The sequence below is a fragment of the Symphodus melops genome (assembly GCF_947650265.1).
Source record: "Symphodus melops genome assembly, chromosome: 5".
Classification (NCBI taxonomy): domain Eukaryota; kingdom Metazoa; phylum Chordata; class Actinopteri; order Labriformes; family Labridae; genus Symphodus; species Symphodus melops.
In genome coordinates, this window is record NC_136695.1 from 19,439,762 (window position 1) to 19,462,679 (window position 22,918).

The 22,918-nt window shown below is 37.4% G+C and overlaps 2 protein-coding genes across 3 annotated transcripts; one reads left to right on the forward strand and one right to left on the reverse strand.

The window, feature by feature from the left end:
• Positions 1 to 108: 108 nt before the first annotated feature.
• On the forward strand, positions 109 to 9,758 carry LOC306823362 (H-2 class II histocompatibility antigen, A-U alpha chain-like). 2 transcript variants are annotated; one of them, XM_079342832.1, is made up of 5 exons: positions 109 to 226; positions 1,405 to 1,490; positions 1,655 to 1,918; positions 9,106 to 9,387; positions 9,488 to 9,758. In XM_079342832.1, the coding sequence occupies exons 1-5, from the start codon at positions 111 to 113 to the stop codon at positions 9,610 to 9,612; spliced, it is 873 nt and encodes a 290-aa protein (XP_079198958.1). In that variant the 5' UTR covers positions 109 to 110; the 3' UTR covers positions 9,613 to 9,758. The 2 variants fall into 2 exon arrangements, with proteins under 2 accessions (XP_079198958.1, XP_079198959.1); XM_079342833.1 differs by lacking the exon at positions 109 to 226 and having other exon boundaries at positions 1,321 to 1,490.
• Positions 6,856 to 8,601, reverse strand: LOC306823275 (HLA class II histocompatibility antigen, DQ beta 2 chain-like; the record flags this gene model as incomplete). The annotated part of the gene is made up of 4 exons (XM_079342729.1): positions 8,507 to 8,601; positions 8,120 to 8,380; positions 7,139 to 7,428; positions 6,856 to 6,870 (listed from the first exon to the last, which is right to left on the reverse strand). The coding sequence occupies exons 1-4, from the start codon at positions 8,559 to 8,561 to the stop codon at positions 6,856 to 6,858; spliced, it is 621 nt and encodes a 206-aa protein (XP_079198855.1). The 5' UTR covers positions 8,562 to 8,601.
• Positions 9,759 to 22,918: the final 13,160 nt, after the last annotated feature.

Below are 22,918 nucleotides of genomic sequence, written 5' to 3' on the forward strand. Positions count from 1 at the left end.
CGCTTTGTTTCACAAAGGATGCGAAGCTCCATGTTTAGCAGCATCAGCACACTTCGCGTTTCCTCCGTCCCGTTGAACATCCCCTGCTCATTTTACCACCAGGGTCAGGGATGAAGACGGCCCCGCTCTCTGAGCCACATGCCCGTAAAACAGAGCCAACAGGCGGCTTTATTCCACGCGCGGCATCGCTAACTTCTGTGGAGCTCCAGCGACACCTGGCGACTAGGTGATGAACTACTGTTAAACATTTTCACAGACTTAAATTCGAACTGACTTAGAAGTTTACGTTATCATGACGTTTTGTTTTTACATTGTTAATCGAATCAGTAATTCAAAAAATACGATTTTTTTTTACCTTTACCACAGGTTCTCACTTTCACACTGTTCTTCATCATCATTCACTGATTCTTGTATCATTCAAATCTCTGAAACCAGCTCTCATAAAAAAAAAAAAAAGACATTAAAGAAATTCAGTGCTACCTGAAGTCAAGTGGAACATTTCTTATCAAGGAAATCTTGAATCTGCAAGAGAAATCAAGATATAAAATTCTGTATCCAGTTCTTATTCATTTCACTCTGTCAAGGTTGACTTTTCTGACAAATGACACAGTTAGATGTCGTCTGGGATCACTTGGGATCTTATTTATCTTTTTCTCAAACTCTAGATCGTATTTAAACCCAAAGTCTAATCAATGAATGAACCATTACCTCTTTATTTACCTACAAAAGGTATAGGTGTTCTGTAGTCTCAGGTTGCCATGTTTCACCTGTGCTTTAGACTTTGCATGTCTTTGCTTTTTGTTGTTAGTCTTTGTGGATCCAGTGGCACAAGGGCCACTGGATCCACAAGATAAAAGTAAGCACCCTAGCTTACAAACAAGACAGCTTTCAATAAAGGGCTCACAATACTTATTATTACTACTTTACATAATTATATAACATTTTCTTTAGATTATTTTTAATGAGGAACTCTGTAGTTTTCAACCTCTGACCCTTTAAAGCTTTTCACACCCACTGGTTATTTAAGACTATAGGGAGTCCAATAAAAATGTCCCCTTGCTGACAATTCAGTATATCTTGATTTTGATCTTGCACACAATAAACGCTGTGCTCAGTGACTTTTTAAAGTGCACTTCCTCATTGTTCAACTGCAGCCAAGTCAATACAGTGTTATTCGGGGAAAACTGGTTCGTCTGCTGTAAATCTATAAACATTTACATGAAGTAGGAGGGGTTAAAGAAAACTCTTTCCTGCAAACAGTCTGATTAAAAGCAACAGTGAGCCAGTTGCTTCTCTGATACAGCAGTGCAGGCTTTTCTGATTTACCAAAGACTTGTAACCCTGTCCTGAGGCTTTGTACAATTTACAGTGATATTTTTTATTGTACAATATTTGTTAATTCAGAGAGACAATATTGTCCTGCAGCTGGACCATGAAGCGATCTTCTCTCCTCATTCTGATGCTAAACGCTGTCTACACCTATGCACAAAGTAAGTTTAAAATGTACTACTGTGTTCATGCAGAGAGAAATCTTTCAAGGCAGAGTTCCTGAAAAAAATAGTGTTAAGTTCATCAGACAGAATCTTTATATGTATTTCATAGGTTTACACTTGTACATTTCTAATTGTCCTCATTTCCATTCCATTGTTTTCAGTTCCCCATGATTTCCTCTATGTAGTGGGCTGTGACGAGAACGACACAGTGGAAGCTCAGTTCGAGTTTGATAATGAGGAGATTATGTACATGGATTTTCAAAGAAACGAGGTTGTCTACACTGTGCCACCTATCCTTGTGCTAAACCCAAGTGAACTATTTAGTGGCATACATGTGTATAAAGATGCTTTGAAAGCGAAAGTTGCGTGTCAAGTAGTTGTTGCTGTCATCAAAACTGAGAAAATAAATCCACCAGAGGAAACAGGTGAGCAATTTATCAGTGTTTTGAAATGATTATTAAAATGCTGAAGAAGGTTTCTAATTGACTCTCACCCCTTTGAAGACCGTCCTGCGAGCGTCCTCTACCCTGCAGACGAGGTTCAGTTTGGATCTGAAAACACCCTCACTTGCTATGTAAATCACTTCTACCCACCTGGAATCAAAGTCAGCTGGACTAAAAATGGCCACCCAGTTTCAGAAGGGGTGACGCTCAGTCGATATTATCCCAATGAAGATCGGACCTTCCACCAGTTCTCAACCCTGATATTCACACCAGAGGAGGGGGACATTTACACTTGCACTGTGGAGCACAAAGCTCTGGACCAGCCTCAAACCAGGATCTGGGGTGAATGTTTTACTTTTAGCCATTTTAGGAATTTAAAAAAACAAACATGTTTGATTGTGCCTGTAATAATGATGCATTTTCTTTCTATCATTCTCCACAGAACCAGACGTCAGTCATCCCAATGTTGGACTAGATGTTTTCTGTGGAGTGAGCGTGACTGTGGGCTTGTTGGGGTTCGCAGGTGGAATAATTTTACTCATTAAAGGGCACCTTGGACGCCCATAAATGTTCAATTCCAAAAAGATGTGATAATGGTCTCTTTAGCTGGATTCTGGTTTTAAAATGTGAACACATCTTTCCTTGTTTCTTTAACTGCAAATTAAAGAACTTATAGTTTGAAGTTATTGAAAAATACATCTTTAAATTTAATATTTCCTCAGCACACACAAAAAAAGACACGTCTGAACTTTAAACACAGCACATGCTAGTTTATATTTAGCTTTAAAATGAAACTTGTATGTATGAAAGGGGAAATTCCAGATTCATACTAATAAGGAATATGTTGCTGCAATCAAATGCCTAATCACAAAGCTCTTATATTGTTCCATACATTCTGGGATTGTGCTGCCACAGCCTGAGTTTGTCTATAACCCTTAACGTTAGTGTCTTAAGTTTGTAATTAACGTCTGCAAGCTTTGAATAGATGTTAAAAAACAAACTTTAGTGAGACAGTTCATTTAGGCTTCTCTGACGTGTGTTCATGTCAAATTTCATTGAAGAAAATGTCATGATTTTCTTTTGTTATAGGCTACCTGTGAAAACATCAGCGGGTGTGTAGCTAGTTTAGTTTACTTCTCTAAAAGGATAACAGGATCAGAAACAGGTCCATGAATCTAAAAGACGCAACAAGAAGCTGTCTCTCTGCAGCATTCACTTTATATTATAAGAACCCCGCTGCATTTCCACATTTAAGGCAAACAAGGTGTGGTCTGGATGAAGTGTTTTCTTTTCTTTAAAGGAATTTGTGTTTTTGTTGGTTGTAGCTTTGCTTTTATTTCTACAGTGGAAGTTGTGTGTTTTATTTTACATACATGAAAAGAATATTGAGGTATTCAATAAACGTTAAGTTATATACTGTATGTGTGTGTTTTTTATTGTAGAAAAACAGGAACTTATTTTGGTCACATATTATGCAAAATACACTTTGTGTTTTTCTAACACGTGTCCCCTAGTTTTATTAGAAAAAAACAAAACAGTTATGAGATAAAGTTCATTCACTTTCATTTCCAGAAAACTATGCTGTCTGGAGGGAGTAACCCCTTCTCCAGGTGGGTGACACTCCCACAGCTAGGTGTTTGTTCTGTCCTCTGAGTCTGCCTTCTTACTGTAAACCACTGGGCATGGTGCGAGAAAGCTCATAAAGCCACTAAAGTCTTTCTAGAAGGGCGTAGTCAAACACAGCTCATTTAAAGCTACGGAGAGGTTTAGAGGCATGATACAATACAGGATCAGAGTGGATTTTTATGTAAAAAAATAATAATAATTAATTAAAAAAAATACATTTTTGGGAACTCTGAAACTTCTTTAATTTGTTTAAGTGGAGTATAATATGTGACCTTACATGAGTAAAATCATTGACATGAAGATCTTGAAAGAGTCACCACACTACAGCAGATAATTACATTTATAAATAAAGAAGTGAATCAAACAAGAAAATAAAAAGTGATGTGCTGTCAGCAAATCAATTTAAAATAAAAAAGACACAATATAGTTCTCTTTAGCCTACTTTTCTTTTTACATTTTGTTGTCAGTTGAAAATAGATATACAGCACAATATGGATCTTAGATTTGTAAAAAAATATAACATGTTTAATGAGAACATGGTGCATAGCTCTTTACATTACAAAATAATACATGTAATTTATTAATTTATTTAATGATTTATTATTCAATGTAAGAATGACATGATTTCCCTTTCGGCTATTTATTTATACATTTTATGTTTTGCATACAAAGAGCAAAGTTAGAAAGGAAACAGCAGCTACTCGTGGGTAAAAGACAAAAAAAAACAAGTCACAGAGCAATCTATAAGGAATCAATAAATCTTACACAGTTAAAGTGCCTTGCTGATTTAAGACAGAATGCATAATGACAGTGAATCATTTATAAGCAAACGGCTCCATGTGTAATAAATTGGTTATTCCTGATAGCCATTTTTGAACCTTTACCCAGAATCCAAGTGTTCTGTGTCATATTGTGCATTTTGCTGTAAGTGGGTCAGAGTTGGTAAATGACGGGTTCCACCCACAATGGCTGAGTGTAGATCTGGTGTGACTACAGAGAACTTTTTTACTACAGAGAAGCACTTGAAAAATAACTGATGAGAACTTATTTGTTTTGTGGCAAAACCTGAACATATGGTCCAAATGTGTTAATTTCGATGAAGTTGAAAGTGATTTGCAGTACTTGCATTAAGAGTGGGCATAGATCGATATCAGAGGAGGATATTAATACAGTATTTGCATGTTTAAGTGGTGGACAATAAAATTAGTACAAATAATCTAATGTACATTTATAGTGCTATTTGGTTATAAGGTTACCTGAATTTCACAGCTCTGTGACTGTTCAGCATTCCTCAGTTTCAGCCTGGGGGCAGAAACTGTTCTTGAGTTGTTTAGGCAAACAGTGAACTAACCGAAGGAAAGGAGTAGTTTGAACAGTTTCTGAGCCAGGGTGTGAGGAGTCTGCAGTGATTCTACCACTTCCTGACCCTAGGCTGGTATAAATCCTGTATGGGGGCAGCTCAGCATCGATGATTCTTTCTGCATCTCAGGCCTCTTTTTGAGCTATAAGTCTGAAAAGCAACAAAACTGTTACAGACAAGACTGACAGTTTCTTAACAGTTGTTTTTTTCATGTTTAAAACCACTGCTGTGACGTAGGTGTCAGATGAACTGACTATCTTGCTTTGTCTGTCAAAGCACTTTGTTTGGTGCATGATGATCAAAACATTTTCTGGCCATGTTATATGAAGTTATATAATGAAAGTTCTATAGAATTTATTAGGAGTCCGGCATGGTATTATTTTTAGGAAAAACATTTTTATTTAAGATTCAAGATTAACTTTATTTTTCCAGAAAGGCGAGAATGTTTACTTTGGATCTTCATCCATGCTGCAGTCATAAAACGACAACATCTAACATCATTTACATTAAACATAAAACACTGAACATTATCAAATAATGTCAGAGAAAATAAAATGAAAAATAACGCCAGGTACTTTGAAAAAGACAATAAATAACACAAGCTTCTTCCAACACTATAATTTGTCACACACTATATATGCCCAAGTCAGCGAGCAAAAGACAGCAAAATCAGATTTAGGCAGGTCAACTTTGCGGAGGATGTAAAGTGTTGAAAGGCCAAAACACCCAGTGATGCAACTGATGATGTATACTGTCCCCAACTGTCCTGAAACTCACCCAGGCCAAAATCCAAATACCCCCCCCCCATTCTCAACTCAACTCAAAGTGTGGTGAAATGTTCCCCACCTATTGGCACAAGAGACTTCACACCTCGTTCTGTGTATTTGATTCTTCTAGAAAGTTTAGTACTGTAGTGCATTTTACAATAAAAGTAATGAAACTTTACATTGAAGACCTTCACCTTCATTCTCACACGTTTTTTTTTTTTTTTTACAGTACCGCAATCTAAACATTTGACAACTTAGTCATTTTATGGTGAATAGCCTCTCAAATCAGTAATTTGTAAAGCTATGAAATGAAAGCACATCAGAATCCTCAAGCGTGGAGTGCAGCTATATTTCATTTGGAGAACTGATTGTGGAACTTGTCTCTTCTTCATTCAATCCTTAACTAGTAGGCTGTGTCTGCACCAACTCCCGTCCTAGAAAAGAACAAGAGGGACAAAAAGTGAAGTATAATCGAACACAGTTGACCTTTAGTCACAATAATTTGTGATGACATATTGGTCAGACTTTTTACAACCAGAGCTAGAGTTTAAATAGCAGCTTTCACGGGACCTAAGGGTGCTTTGCATGGGTTCCAAGAAATGATTTAAAGAAGGGATGGCCCCTCTGTACTTGTATCTAAAAACATGTCGGCCCATAATCACACCAATTAAACATAGTGTTCGCTTCCTTGTATTACAAAATGGGGTCCATTTAGATTTAAATCCTTAAATGTTAACAAGGAAGAGCATTTTGTTCTGGCCTGTTTGGTGAAATGGTTCTCTCACCATATGGATTCGTCTTGTAGTAAAAGATTCCGACAGCGAGGCAGATCATACCCAGCAGCAGCACGGCTGTCCCCACAGCAATCTTGGTCCTGTCAGACTCGGATATCGGATCTGAAAATACATTTATCACGAACACATAAGATTTACTTACTGTGTAAATAAAATACCAAAACTCAAATGAAATGATGATCTATATCTATATGCTATAGACTGCATAAAACATAATATAAGACAGTGTTAGTGATGTCACACATTGGTTTCTGAAGTGTAGTTTTAAAGCCCAACAATGGCAGACACCATATTGGAAATGCTGTCTCAAACAGACAGCAAAGAGCTGATGTTGGGCTTAAGCCACCTGGCAAACATCCTCTGCCTGACACTCTAATTAGCTGCACCCTTCGAGAGTACAGCAGAGTACAGCATGTGACAATCAGATCATGAGCTGATTCTCCTGATCTGTCCTTTCACTTCCTGAACAGTAGAGGCTCATTGTCAGTAAAGGCAGCAAACTCTGTCAATAAACTAGCTTACCGGCTGCATAAATATGCCACATCACTAATTGTTAGATGATACACATTATAACTGACAGTCCAGGTAAAATAATCCCTAAACTTGATGAGACTGTTTTACAACATAACACATCACACCTCACACTTTCTCTCACTTGCTTACCCCACTCATACAGTTGGGGCTTTGGGAAACTTTTATGCTCCACCATACAGGCGATTTTCTCTCCAGTTCTGGGAGTCAGCTCGAGCTGGGAGTGGATCTGATAAAGCCAATTCCCATTGGGCAGTTCCTCAGTGGACGTCACATCAGTTGTCACCTCCTTTCCATTTATCAGCCACCTGACCTTGATTTGTTTGGGGTAGAAGTTGTACGCACTGCAGACGAGAATTCTTGGGTTTTTGCTGTCTGACGATTCAGATGATCTCAGCTTGACCGAGGGCTCAACTGCTCAAAAGAACAAGTTGCCATTAAATAAAACCATTAATGTGGTGACAGTTTTCACATGAACATGTTTTAAATGTTTTATGGCAGCTCATTATTAACTTAGAAAGAAAAGAATAATTTGTAATTATTATTATAAGGGACTAATAAGAGCACTGAAATAGGCTTCAGTGCTCTTCAGTGGTTTCTAATTTTTTTTTATGGAGCCCCATCTACTTTTATCAAAAGCTGGGCTCCCAGAGAACCACATGTAAATAGAAAATTATACAATAATGTTGAACATGTTCAAACATTTTAATTGATTTCATGCTTCCCTACAAGTCTACTTGACTAAGTAACCTGATATTTATGAGAGAAGATTTTAGTTAAAATATGTAATCTTGGAAACGTGGACAGAGCAGACATTGGCAGCATCCAAAAAAGGCAAAATATACTCTAACTGTCCCATCTTTTTAAAATGTAACACGTTATTAAATAACATGCTTAATAGCGTCACTTTTATTTCCCGTTGACTGCAGCTAGACATTCAGTTATTAGAAAAAATCATTGAAAGACAGCTGGATAATCATATTTTTTCATGAACATGTATGTTCCTCTTGTACTCATGACCTCATGTAGATAACAGCTTGGCTTCTTATTAGGATTACTGTTCTATACTGTATACTGATTCAAGAGAGTTTAATTCACAAGTTACCTGATTTTGAAAGGAGCTCCACTGCCAATGGCATGTGGGTCTTGCAATCCTCCAAATTCTTTTTTTCTTGTCTCAAAAAGGCAGGGTTTTTGTTGAGCTCTTCTACAATTTCTCTTGCCTTCTCTGTGAATCCAACATATTTCCCCACAGTGCTGTTGTATTCTCCCCACAGCACCTTATTAAAGACGATTTGTGCCAGATACATAACATCATTTGGTGGAGTAAACTTGCAGTAAATCAAGGCGGTACCGAAGAAAGCTTCTGTAACAGAAAGCAACAAGTATAAGATTTTTTAAATATGTATCCTCCACACACCATTTTCAAAGTCTGCATGCACTAATAACAACACAAACAATGTCAAAGCTTTTATGTTCTAGGAAAACGTACCTGCTCTTGAGAATAGCAGAAGACTTAGCAGTGAAAATAAGCAGCATGAATTCATGGTCACTTATGAGAACAGATGTGAATTGACCTCACACACAACATGAGGAAGTGTAGCAGCAAAAAACGAAGTCCGAGTGTCACTTCTCACTTTGAAAGGAGCGTGTCTCACAGGAGGAGTGGCCCTCCCTTGAAATCTGATCTGCCACCTCAGGTGCCGCCCCAAAATGCAAATATATGATTGACTATTTCCCTATTTAAAGATGGGACCTAAATACAATACTAAATACTCATTCCATAAAAATCTCAAAGGAAACACTTGCACTAACTTGCAATGGACTTAAATGCCAATAAAATTATTTTTGCAAAAAGTGTACACAAGTTTAAATGCTATTTTCTAATACTAAATATTGTGTCTTTAAACATACATCTTTTTTTTAAGTCTCCAAGGAATCAAGCTAAGAGAATTGATATGTTGCCAGATATGTTTTGATACGTTGTCACAAAGTAGAACATTAACCCACCCACTTAGTTAACTAACCCTGGCTATATGAGCACATTCAAAAGCTATAGAAGGTTTCTAATTGACTCTCACCCCTTTGAAGACCCTCCTGTGAGCGTCCTCTACCCTGCAGACGAGGTTCAGTTTGGATCTGAAAACACCCTCACTTGCTATGTAAATCACTTCTACCCACCTGGAATCAAAGTCAGCTGGACTAAAAATGGCCACCCAGTTTCAGAAGGGGTGACGCTCAGTCGATATTATCCCAATGAAGATCGGACCTTCCACCAGTTCTCAACCCTGATATTCACACCAGAGGAGGGGGACATTTACACTTGCACTGTGGAGCACAAAGCTCTGGACCAGCCTCAAACCAGGATCTGGGGTGAATGTTTTACTTTTAGCCATTTTAGGAATTAAAAAAGCCAAACATGTTTGATTGTGCCTGTAATAATGATGCATTTTCTTTCTATCATTCTCCACAGAACCAGACGTCAGTCATCCCAATGTTGGACTAGATGTTTTCTGTGGAGTGAGCGTGACTGTGGGCTTGTTGGGGTTCGCAGGTGGAATAATTTTACTCATTAAAGGGCACCTTGGACGCCCATAAATGTTCAATTCCAAAAAGATGTGATAATGGTCTCTTTAGCTGGATTCTGGTTTTAAAATGTGAACATATCTTTCCTTGTTTCTTTAACTGCAAATTAAAGAACTTATAGTTTGAAGTTATTGAAAAATACATCTTTAATTTTAATATTTCCTCAGCACCCACAAAAAAGACACGTGAACTTTAAACACAGCACATGCTAGTTTATATTTAGCTTTAAAATGAAACTTGTATGTATGAAAGGGGAAATTCCAGATTCATACTAATAAGGAATATGTTGCTGCAATCAAGTGCCTAATCACAAAGCTCTTATATTGTTCCATACATTCTGGGATTGTGCTGCCACAGCCTGAGTTTGTCTATAACCCTTAACGTTAGTGTCTTAAGTTTGTAATTAACGTCTGCAAGCTTTGAATAGATGTTAAAAAACTAACTTTAGTGAGACAGTTCATTTAGGCTTCTCTGACGTGTGTTCATGTCAAATTTCATTGAAGAAAATGTCATGATTTTCTTTTGTTATAGGCTACCTGTGAAAACATCAGCGGGTGTGTAGCTAGTTTAGTTTACTTCTCTAAAAGGATAACAGGATCAGAAACAGGTCCATGAATCTAAAAGACGCAACAAGAAGCTGTCTCTCTGCAGCATTCACTTTATATTATAAGAACCCCTCTGCATTTCCACATTTAAGGCAAACAAGGTGTGGTCTGGATGAAGTGTTTTCTTTTCTTTAAAGGAATTTGTGTTTTTGTTGGTTGTAGCTTTGCTTTTATTTCTACAGTGGAAGTTGTGTGTTTTATTTTACATACATGAAAAGAATATTGAGGTATTCAATAAATGTTAAGTTATATACTGTATGTGTGTGTTTTTTATTGTAGAAAAACAGGAACTTATTTTGGTCACATATTATGCAAAATACACTTTGTGTTTTTCTAACACGTGTCCCCTAGTTTTATTAGAAAAAAACAAAACAGTTATGAGATAAAATTCATTCACTTTCATTTCCAGAAAACTATGCTGTCTGGAGGGAGTAACCCCTTCTCCAGGTGGGTGACACTCCCACAGCTAGGTGTTTGTTCTGTCCTCTGAGTCTGCCTTCTTACTGTAAACCACTGGACATGGTGCGAGAAAGCTCATAAAGCCACTAAAGTCTTTCTAGAAGGGCGTAGTCAAACACAGCTCATTTAAAGCTACGGAGAGGTTTAGAGGCATGATACAATACAGGATCAGAGTGGATTTTTATGTAAAAAATAAATAAATAAATTAAAAAAAATACATTTTTGGGAACTCTGAAACTTCTTTAATTTGTTTAAGTGGAGTATAATATGTGACCTTACGTGAGTAAAATCATTGACATGAAGATCTTGAAAGAGTCACCTCACTACAGCAGATAATTACATTTATAAATAAAGAAGTGAATCAAACAAGAAAATAAAAAGTGATGTGCTGTCAGCAAATCAATTTAAAATAAAAAAGACACAATATAGTTCTCTTTAGCCTACTTTTCTTTTTACATTTTGTTGTCAGTTGAAAATAGATATACAGCACAATATGGATCTTAGATTTGTAAAAAAAATATAACATGTTTAATGAGAACATGGTGCATAGCTGTTTACATTACAAAATAATACATGTAATTTATTAATTTATTTAATGATTTATTATTCAATGTAAGAATGACATGATTTCCCTTTTGGCTATTTATTTATACACTTTATGTTTTGCATACAAAGAGCAAAGTTAGAAAGGAAACAGCAGCTACTCGTGGGTAAAAGACAAAAAAAAACAAGTCACAGAGCAATCTATAAGGAATCAATAAATCTTACACAGTAAAAGTGTCTTGCTGATTTAAGACAGAATGCATAATGACAGTGAATCATTTGTAAGCAAACGGCTCCATGTGTAATAAATTGGTTATTCCTGGTAGCCATTTTTGAACCTTTACCCAGAATCCAAGTGTTCTGTGTCATATTGTGCATTTTGCTGTAAGTGGGTCAGAGTTGGTAAATGACGGGTTCCACCCACAATGGCTGAGTGTAGATCTGGTGTGACTACAGAGAACTTTTTTACTACAAAGAAGCGCTTGAAAAATAACTGATGAGAACTTATTTGTTTTGTGGCAAAACCTGAACATATGGCCCAAATGTGTTAATTTCGATGAAGTTGAAAGTGATTTGCAGTACTTGCAATGAGAGTGGGCATAGATCGATATCAGAGGAGGATATTAATACAGTATTTGCATGTTTAAGTGGTGGACAATAAAATTAGTATAAATAATCTAATGTACATTTATAGTGCTATTTGGTTATAAGGTTACCTGAATTTCAGAGCTCTGTGACTGTTCAGCATTCCTCAGTTTCAGCCTGGAGGCAGAAACTGTTCTTGAGTTGTTTAGGCATACAGTGAACTAACCGAAGGGAAGGAGTAGTTTGAACAGTCTCTGAGCCAGGGTGGGAGGAGTCTGCAGTGATTCTACCACTTCCTGACCCTAGGCTGGTATAAATCCTGGATGGGGGGCAGCTCAGCACCGATGATTCTTTCTGCATCTCAGGCCTCTTTTTGAGCTATAAGCCTGAAAAACAACAAAACTGTTTCAGACAAGACTGACAGTTTCTTAACAGTTGTTTTGTTTTATGTTTGAAACCACTGCTGTGACGTACTTGTCAGACGAACTGACTATCTTGCTTTGTCTGTCAAAGCACTTTGTTTGGTGCATGATGGTCAAAACATTTTCTGGCCATGTTATATGAAGTTATATAATGAAAGTTCTATAGAATTTATTAGGCCTCCGGCATGGTATTATTTTTATGAAAAACATTTTTATTTAAGATTCAAGATTAACTTTATTTTTCCAAAAAGGCGAGAATGTTTACTTTGGATCTTCATCCATGCTGCAGTCATAAAACGACAACATCTAACATCATTTGCATTAAACATAAAACATTGAACAATCAAATCAAATAATGTCAGAGAAAATAAAATGAAAAATAACGCCAGGTACTTTGAAAAAGACAATAAATAACACAAGCTTCTCCCCCCCCCCCATTCTCAACTCAACTCAAAGTGTGGTGAAATGTTCCCCACCTATTGGCACAAGGGACCTAACAACTCGTTCTGTGTATTTGATTCTTCTAGAAAGTTTAGTACTGTAGTGCATTTTACAATAAAAGTAATGAAACTTTACATTGAAGACCTTCACCTTCATTCTCACATGTTTTTTTTTGTTTTTTTTACAGTACCGCAATCTAAACATTTGACAACTTAGTCATTTTATTAATCCTCAAGCGTGGAGTGCAGCTATATTTCATTTGGAGAACTGATTGTGGAACTTGTCTCTTCTTTATTCAATCCTTAGGCTGTGTCTGCACCAACTCCCGTCCTAGAAAAGAACAAGAGGGACAAAAAGTGAAGTATAATCGAACACAGTTGACCTTTAGTCACAATAATTTGTGATGACATATTGGTCAGACTTTTTACAACCAGAGCTAGAGTTTAAATAGCAGCTTTCACGGGACCTAAGGGTGCTTTGCATGGGTTCCAAGAAATGATTTAAAGAAGGGATGGCCCCTCTGTACTTGTATCTAAAAACATGTCGGCCCATAATCACACCAATTAAACATAGTGTTTGCTTCCTTGTATTACAAAATGGGGTCCATTTAGATTTAAATCCTTAAATCTTAACAAGGAAGAGCATTTTGCTCTGGCCTGTTTGGTGAAATGGTTCTCTCACCATGTGGATTCGTCTTGTAGTAAAAGATTCCGACAGCGAGGCAGATCATACCCAGCAGCAGCACGGCTGTCCCCACAGCAATCTTGGTCCTGTCAGACTCGGATATCGGATCTGAAAATACATTTATCACGAACACTACATAAGATTTACTTACTGTGTAAATAAAATACCAAAACTCAAATGAAATGATGATCTATATCTATATGCTATAGACTGCATAAAACATAATATAAGACAGTGTTAGTGATGTCACACATTGGTTTCTGAAGTGTAGTTTTAAAGCCCAACAATGACAGAAATGCTGTCTCAAACAGACAGCCAAGAGCTGAGGTTGGGCTTCAACCACCTGGCAAACATCCTCTGCCTGACACGTTAATCAGCTGCACCCTTATGAATACCTCTTAGTCTGAAAACCAAAACAGAGTACAGCATGTGACAATCAGATCATGAGCTGATTCTCCTGATCTGTCCTTTCACTTCCTGAACAGTAGAGGCTCATTGTCAGTAAAGGCAGCAAACTCTGTCAATAAACTAGCTTACCGGCTGCATAAATATGCCACATCACTAATTGTTAGATGATAGACATTATAACTGACAGTCCAGGTAAAATAATCCCTAAACTTGATGAGACTGTTTACAACATAACACATCACACCTCACACTTTCTCTCACTTGCTTACCCCACTCATACAGTTGGGGCTTTGGGAAACTTTTATGCTCCACCATACAGGCGATTTTCTCTCCAGTTCTGGGAGTCAGCTCGAGCTGGGAGTGGATCTGATAAAGCCAATTCCCATTGGGCAGTTCCTCAGTGGACGTCACATCAGTTGTCACCTCCTTTCCATTTATCAGCCACCTGACCTTGATTTGTTTGGGGTAGAAGTTGTACGCACTGCAGACGAGAATTCTTGGGTTTTTGCTGTCTGACGATTCAGATGATCTCAGCTTGACCGAGGGCTCAACTGCTCAAAAGAACAATTTGCCATTAAATAAAACCATTAATGTGGTGACAGTTTTCACATGAACATGTTTTAAATGTTTTATGGCAGCTCGTTATTAACTTAGAAAGAAAAGAATAATTTGTAATTATTATTATAAGGGACTAATAAGAGCACTGAAATAGGCTTCAGTGCTCTTCAGTGGTTTCTCATTTTTTTTTATGGAGCCCCATCTACTTTTATCAAAAGCTGGGCTCCCAGGGAACCACATGTAAATAGAAAATTATACAATAATGTTGAACATGTTCAAACATTTTAATTGATTTCATGCTTCCCTACAAGTCTACTTGACTAAGTAACCTGATATTTATGAGAGAAGATTTTAGTTAAAATATGTAATCTTGGAAACGTGGACAGAGCAGACATTGGCAGCATCCAAAAAAGGCTAAATATACTCTAACTGTCCCATCTTTTTAAAATGTAACACGTTATTAAATAAAATGCCTAATAGCTTCGCTTTTATTTCCCGTTGACTGCAGCTAGACATTCAGTTATTAGAAAAAATCATTGAAAGACAGCTGGATAATCATATTTTTTCATGAACATGTATGTTCCTCTTGTACTCATGTCCTCATGTAGATAACAGCTTGGCTTCTTATTAGGATTACTGTTCTATACTGTATACTGATTCAAGAGAGTTTAATTCACAAGTTACCTGATTTTGAAAGGAGCTCCACTGCCAATGGCATGTGGGTCTTGCAATCCTCCAAATTCTTTTTTTCTTGTCTCAAAAAGGCAGGGTTTTTGTTGAGCTCTTCTACAATTTCTCTTGCCTTCTCTGTGAATCCAACATATTTCCCCACAGTGCTGTTGTATTCTCCCCACAGCACCTTATTAAAGACGATTTGTGCCAGATACATAACATCATTTGGTGGAGTAAACTTGCAGTAAATCAAGGCGGTACCGAAGAAAGCTTCTGTAACAGAAAGCAACAAGTATAAGATTTTTTAAATATGTATCCTCCACACACCATATTCAAAGTCTGCATGCACTAATAACAACACAAACAATGTCAAAGCTTTTATGTTCTAGGAAAACGTACCTGCTCTTGAGAATAGCAGAAGACTTAGCAGTGAAAATAAGCAGCATGAATTCATGGTCACTTATGAGAACAGATGTGAATTGACCTCACACACAACATGAGGAAGTGTAGCAGCAAAAAACGAAGTCCGAGTGTCACTTCTCACTTTGAAAGGAGCATGTCTCACAGGAGGAGTGGCCCTCCCTTGAAATCTGATCTGCCACCTCAGGTGCCGCCCCAAAATGCAAATATATGATTGACTATTTCCCTATTTAAAGATGGGACCTAAATACAATACTAAATACTCATTCCATAAAAATCTCAAAGGAAACACTTGCACTAACTTGCAATGGACTTAAATGCCAATAAAATTATTTTTGCAAAAAGTGTACACAAGTTTAAATGCTATTTTCTAATACTAAATATTGTGTCTTTAAACATACATCTTTTTTTTAAGTCTCCAAGGAATCAAGCTAAGAGAATTGATATGTTGCCAGATATGTTTTGATACGTTGTCACAAAGTAGAACATTAACCCACCCACTTAGTTAACTAACCCTGGCTATATGAGCACATTCAAAAGCTATAGAAGGTTTCTAATTGACTCTCACCCCTTTGAAGACCCTCCTGTGAGCGTCCTCTACCCTGCAGACGAGGTTCAGTTTGGATCTGAAAACACCCTCACTTGCTATGTAAATCACTTCTACCCACCTGGAATCAAAGTCAGCTGGACTAAAAATGGCCACCCAGTTTCAGAAGGGGTGACGCTCAGTCGATATTATCCCAATGAAGATCGGACCTTCCACCAGTTCTCAACCCTGATATTCACACCAGAGGAGGGGGACATTTACACTTGCACTGTGGAGCACAAAGCTCTGGACCAGCCTCAAACCAGGATCTGGGGTGAATGTTTTACTTTTAGCCATTTTAGGAATTAAAAAAGCCAAACATGTTTGATTGTGCCTGTAATAATGATGCATTTTCTTTCTATCATTCTCCACAGAACCAGACGTCAGTCATCCCAATGTTGGACTAGATGTTTTCTGTGGAGTGAGCGTGACTGTGGGCTTGTTGGGGTTCGCAGGTGGAATAATTTTACTCATTAAAGGGCACCTTGGACGCCCATAAATGTTCAATTCCAAAAAGATGTGATAATGGTCTCTTTAGCTGGATTCTGGTTTTAAAATGTGAACATATCTTTCCTTGTTTCTTTAACTGCAAATTAAAGAACTTATAGTTTGAAGTTATTGAAAAATACATCTTTAATTTTAATATTTCCTCAGCACCCACAAAAAAGACACATGTGAACTTTAAACACAGCACATGCTAGTTTATATTTAGCTTTAAAATGAAACTTGTATGTATGAAAGGGGAAATTCCAGATTCATACTAATAAGGAATATGTTGCTGCAATCAAGTGCCTAATCACAAAGCTCTTATATTGTTCCATACATTCTGGGATTGTGCTGCCACAGCCTGAGTTTGTCTATAACCCTTAACGTTAGTGTCTTAAGTTTGTAATTAACGTCTGCAAGCTTTGAATAGATGTTAAAAAACTAACTTTAGTGAGACAGTTCATTAGGGCTTCTCTGACGTGTGTTCATGTCAAATTTCATTGAAGAAAATGTCATGATTTTCTTTTGTTATAGGCTACCTGTGAAAACATCAGCGGGTGTGTAGCTAGTTTAGTTTACTTCTCTAAAAGGATAACAGGATCAGAAACAGGTCCATGAATCTAAAAGACGCAACAAGAAGCTGTCTCTCTGCAGCATTCACTTTATATTATAAGAACCCCGCTGCATTTCCACATTTAAGGCAAACAAGGTGTGGTCTGGATGAAGTGTTTTCTTTTCTTTAAAGGAATTTGTGTTTTTGTTGGTTGTAGCTTTGCTTTTATTTCTACAGTGGAAGTTGTGTGTTTTATTTTACATACATGAAAAGAATATTGAGGTATTCAATAAATGTTAAGTTATATACTGTATGTGTGTGTTTTTTATTGTAGAAAAACAGGAACTTATTTTGGTCACATATTATGCAAAATACACTTTGTGTTTTTCTAACACGTGTCCCCTAGTTTTATTAGAAAAAAACAAAACAGTTATGAGATAAAGTTCATTCTCTTTCATTTCCAGAAAACTATGCTGTCTGGAGGGAGTAACCCCTTCTCCAGGTGGGTGACACTCCCACAGCTAGGTGTTTGTTCTGTCCTCTGAGTCTGCCTTCTTACTGTAAACCACTGGACATGGTGCGAGAAAGCTCATAAAGCCACATAAAGTCTTTCTAGAGGGGCGTAGTCAAACACAGCTCATTTAAAGCTACGGAGAGGTTTAGAGGCATGATACAATACAGGATCAGAGTGGATTTTTATGTAAATTTTTTTTTTTAAAAAATACATTTTTGGGAACTCTGAAACTTCCTTAATTTGTTTAAGTGGAGTATAATATGTGACCTTACATGAGTAAAATCATTGACATGAAGATCTTGCAAGAGTCACCACACTACAGCAGATAATTACATTTATAAATAAAGAAGTGAATCAAACTAGAAAATAAAAAGTGATGTGCTGTCAGCAAATCAATTTAAAATAAAAAAGACACAATATAGTTCTCTTTAGCCTACTTTTCTTTTTACATTTTGTTGTCGGTTGAAAATAGACAGCACAATATGGATCTTAGATTTGTAAAAAAAATATAACATGTTTAATGAGAACATGGTGCATAGCTCTTTACATTACAAAATAATACATGTAATTTATTAATTTATTTAATGATTTATTATTCAATGTAAGAATGACATGATTTCCCTTTCGGCTATTTATTTATACATTTTACGTTTTGCATACAAAGAGCAAAGTTAGAAAGGAAACAGCAGCTACTCGTGGGTAAAAGACAAAAAAAAAAACAACAACGATTGGAGGAAAAACAAGTCACAGAGCAATCTATAAGGAATCAATAAATCTTACACAGTAAAAGTGCCTTGCTGATTTAAGACAGAATGCATAATGACAGTGAATCATTTATAAGCAAACGGCTCCATGTGTAATAAATTGGTTATTCCTGGTAGCCCTTTTTGAACCTTTACCCAGAGTCCAAGTGTTCTGTGTCATATTGTGCATTTTGCTGTAAGTGGGTCAGAGTTGGTAAATGACGGGTTCCACCCACAATGGCTGAGTGTAGATCTGGTGTGACTACAGAGAACTTTTTTACTACAGAGAAGCGCTTGAAAAATAACTGATGAGAACTTATTTGGTTTGTGGCAAAACCTGAACATATGGCCCAAATGTGTTAATTTCGATGAAGTTGAAAGTGATTTGCAGTACTTGCAATGAGAGTGGGCATAGATCGATATCAGAGGAGGATATTAATACAGTACACATCATCAGTTGCATCACTGGGTGTTTTGGCCTTTCAACACTTTACATCCTCCGCAAAGTTGACCTGCCTAAATCCTATTTTGCTGTCTTTTGCTCGCTGACTTGGGCATATATAGTGTGTGACAATAGTGTGTGTAGTTTGAACAGTTTCTGAGCCAGGGTGGGAGGAGTCTGCAGTGATTCTATCACTTCCTGACCCTAGGCTGGTATAAATCCTGGATGGGGGGCAGCTCAGCATCGATGATTCTTTCTGCATCTCAGGCCTCTTTTTGAGCTATAAGCCTGAAAAACAACAAAACTGTTACAGACAAGACTGACAGTTTCTTAACAGTTGTTTTTTTTAATGTTTGAAACCACTGCTATGACGTAGGTGTCAGATGAACTGACTATCTTCCTTTGTCTGTCAAAGCACTTTGTTTGGTGCATGATGATCAAAACATTTTCTGGCCATGTTATATGAAGTTATATAATGAAAGTTCTTTAGAATTTATTAGGAGTCCGGCATGGTATTATTTTTAGGAAAAACATTTTTATTTAAGATTCAAGATTACCGTAAATTCCGTACTATTGAGCGCACCTGGATATAAGCCGCACCGGCTAAAAATAAGTAAATAAATGTATTTGTACATATATAAGCCGCACTTGATTATAAGCCGCACTTGATTATAAGCCGCACTTGATTATAAGCCGCAGGTGTCCACGCTATAACAAGAGCTATTTACACAGACGTAGGCTACCGGTAACATCCGTAAATACTGTAGCGTCCGTACGGACGTTAAAGGACGGCGAGAACGTTCAAATAATAACTTTTAATAACCCGATCACTGTCGGCCGTGACCACGCCGTTTACAGCAGAGAGCAACACATCACTTGCCGCAACAATCCAACTCTCTCCCCCAGCGTTCCCTCATACAGCCGCTCCACACGTTCTCGCTGGTGCATTCACTGACTCTCCACATAATCGGAATTATGAACACATTATCAACTACTGACTTTACAACATGAACCGTTACAATACGAAGCCTAGCCGACGGTGTCTGTAACACGGCTGATGAAAAAGAAGATGTAATATATTTCACAAGAAAAAGTCCATCCATTCACTGCCTCAGAATGACTTCATTACTCACTTCCTCAGTCTCTGTTGTCGCTGTCAGTGTCATCTTAACGTGCAGCAGCTCTGTTAGCTTCTTTGACAGCCAGGTCGATCGCCTTTAACTTGAAAGCTACATCATATGTATTTCTCCGTGTGTTTTCCATCATGAGGGTGCGTGCATGAAGCGCAAAATGACTGATATTAAGATCCGACGTGACGAAGTCAAATGTTTTTGCGGCAGAAGCTCATTGTCCCCCATAAAAAATCCATGCATTAGCCGCACCGGAGTAGAAGCCGCAGTGCTCGAAGTGTGAGAAAAAAGTAGCGCCTTATAGTCCGGAATTTACGGGTAACTTTATTTTTCCAGAAAGGCGAGAATGTTTACTTTGGATCTTCATCCATGCTGCAGTCATAAAACGACAACATCTAACATCATTTACATTAAACATAAAACACTGAACATTATCAAATAATGTCAGAGAAAATAAAATGAAAAATAACGCCAGGTACTTTGAAAAAGACAATAAATAACACAAGCTTCTTCCAACACTATAATTTGTCACACACTATATATGCCCAAGTCAGCGAGCAAAAGACAGCAAAATCAGATTTAGGCAGGTCAACTTTGCGGAGGATGTAAAGTGTTGAAAGGCCAAAACACCCAGTGATGCAACTGATGATGTATACTGTCCCCAACTGTCCTGAAACTCACCCAGGCCAAAATCCAAATACCCCCCCCCCCATTCTCAACTCAACTCAAAGTGTGGTGAAATGTTCCCCACCTATTGGCACAAGAGACTTAACACCTTGTTCTGTGTATTTGATTCTTCTAGAAAGTTTAGTACTGTAGTGCATTTTACAATAAAAGTAATGAAACTTTACATTGAAGACCTTCACCTTCATTCTCACACGTTTTTTGTTTTTTTTTACAGTACCGCAATCTAAACATTTGACAACTTAGTCATTTTATGGTGAATAGCCTCTCAAATCAGTAATTTGTAAAGCTATGAAATGAAAGCACATCAGAATCCTCAAGCGTGGAGTGCAGCTATATTTCATTTGGAGAACTGATTGTGGAACTTGTCTCTTCTTCATTCAATCCTTTACTAGTAGGCTGTGTCTGCACCAACTCCCGTCCTAGAAAAGAACAAGAGGGACAAAAAGTGAAGTATAATCGAACACAGTTGACCTTTAGTCACAATAATTTGTGACGACATATTGATCGGACTTTTTACAACCAGAGCTAGAGTTTAAATAGCAGCTTTCACGGGATCTAAGGGAGCTTTGCATGGGTTCCAAGAAATGATTTAAAGAAGGGATGGCCCCTCTGTACTTGTATCTAAAAACATGTCGGCCCATAATCACACCAATTAAACATAGTGTTCGCTTCCTTGTATTACAAAATGGGGTCCATTTAGATTTAAATCCTTAAATGTTAACAAGGAAGAGCATTTTGTTCTGGCCTGTTTGGTGAAATGGTTCTCTCACCATATGGATTCGTCTTGTAGTAAAAGATTCCGACAGCGAGGCAGATCATACCCAGCAGCAGCACGGCTGTCCCCACAGCAATCTTGGTCCTGTCAGACTCGGATATCGGATCTGAAAATACATTTATCACGAACACATAAGATTTACTTACTGTGTAAATAAAATACCAAAACTCAAATGAAATGATGATCTATATCTATATGCTATAGACTGCATAAAACACAATATAAGACAGTGTTAGTGATGTCACACATTGGTTTCTGAAGTGTAGTTTTAAAGCCCAACAATGACAGAAATGCTGTCTCAAACAGACAGCCAAGAGCTGAGGTTGGGCTTCAACCACCTGGCAAACATCCTCTGCCTGACACGTTAATCAGCTGCACCCTTATGAATACCTCTTAGTCTGAAAACCAAAACAGAGTACAGCATGTGACAATCAGATCATGAGCTGATTCTCCTGATCTGTCCTTTCACTTCCTGAACAGTAGAGGCTCATTGTCAGTAAAGGCAGCAAACTCTGTCAATAAACTAGCTTACCGGCTGCATAAATATGCCACATCACTAATTGTTAGATGATAGACATTATAACTGACAGTCCAGGTAAAATAATCCCTAAACTTGATGAGACTGTTTACAACATAACACATCACACCTCACACTTTCTCTCACTTGCTTACCCCACTCATACAGTTGGGGCTTTGGGAAACTTTTATGCTCCACCATACAGGCGATTTTCTCTCCAGTTCTGGGAGTCAGCTCGAGCTGGGAGTGGATCTGATAAAGCCAATTCCCATTGGGCAGTTCCTCAGTGGACGTCACATCAGTTGTCACCTCCTTTCCATTTATCAGCCACCTGACCTTGATTTGTTTGGGGTAGAAGTTGTACGCACTGCAGACGAGCATTCTTGGGTTTTTGCTGTCTGACGATTCAGATGATCTCAGCTTGACCGAGGGCTCGATTGCTTGAAAGAACAATTTGCCATTAAATAAAACCATTAATGTGGTGACAGTTTTCACATGAACATGTTTTAAATGTTTAATGGCAGCTCATTATTAACTTACCAATAAAACTTAGAAAGAAAATTGTACAAAGAATAATTTGTATTTATTATTATGAGGGACTAATAAGAGTGTTTTTTTTATGGAGCCCCATCTACTTCTATCAAAAGCTGGGCTCCCAGAGAACCACATGTAAATAGAAAATTATACAATGCTGTTGAACATGTTCAAACATTTTAATTGATTTCATGCTTCCCTACAACTCTACTTGACTAAGTAACCTGATATTTATGAGAGAAGATTTTAGTTAAAATATGCAATCTTACGTGGACAGAGCAGACATTGGCAGCATCCAAAAAAGGCAAAATATACTCTAACTGTCCCATCTTTTTAAAATGTAACACGTTATTAAATAACATGCTTAATAGCGTCACTTTTATTTCCCGTTGACTGCAGCTAGACATTCAGTTATTAGAAAAAATCATTGAAAGATAGCTGGATAATCATATTTTTTCATGAACATGTATGTTCCTCTTGTACTCATGTCCTCATGTAGATAACAGCTTGGCTTCTTATTAGGATTACTGTTCTATACTGTATACTGATTTAAG

Coding starts and splice junctions, on each gene's coding strand:
- LOC306823362 (XM_079342832.1), top strand. CDS start 111: ATGAAGACGGCCCCGCTCTCTGAGCCACATGCCCGTAAAACAGAGCCA. Junction 1,919..9,105: donor AAATCCACCAGAGGAAACAG/GTGAGCAATTTA, acceptor ACCCCTTTGAAG/ACCCTCCTGTGAGCGTCCTC. Junction 9,388..9,487: donor GCCTCAAACCAGGATCTGGG/GTGAATGTTTTA, acceptor CATTCTCCACAG/AACCAGACGTCAGTCATCCC.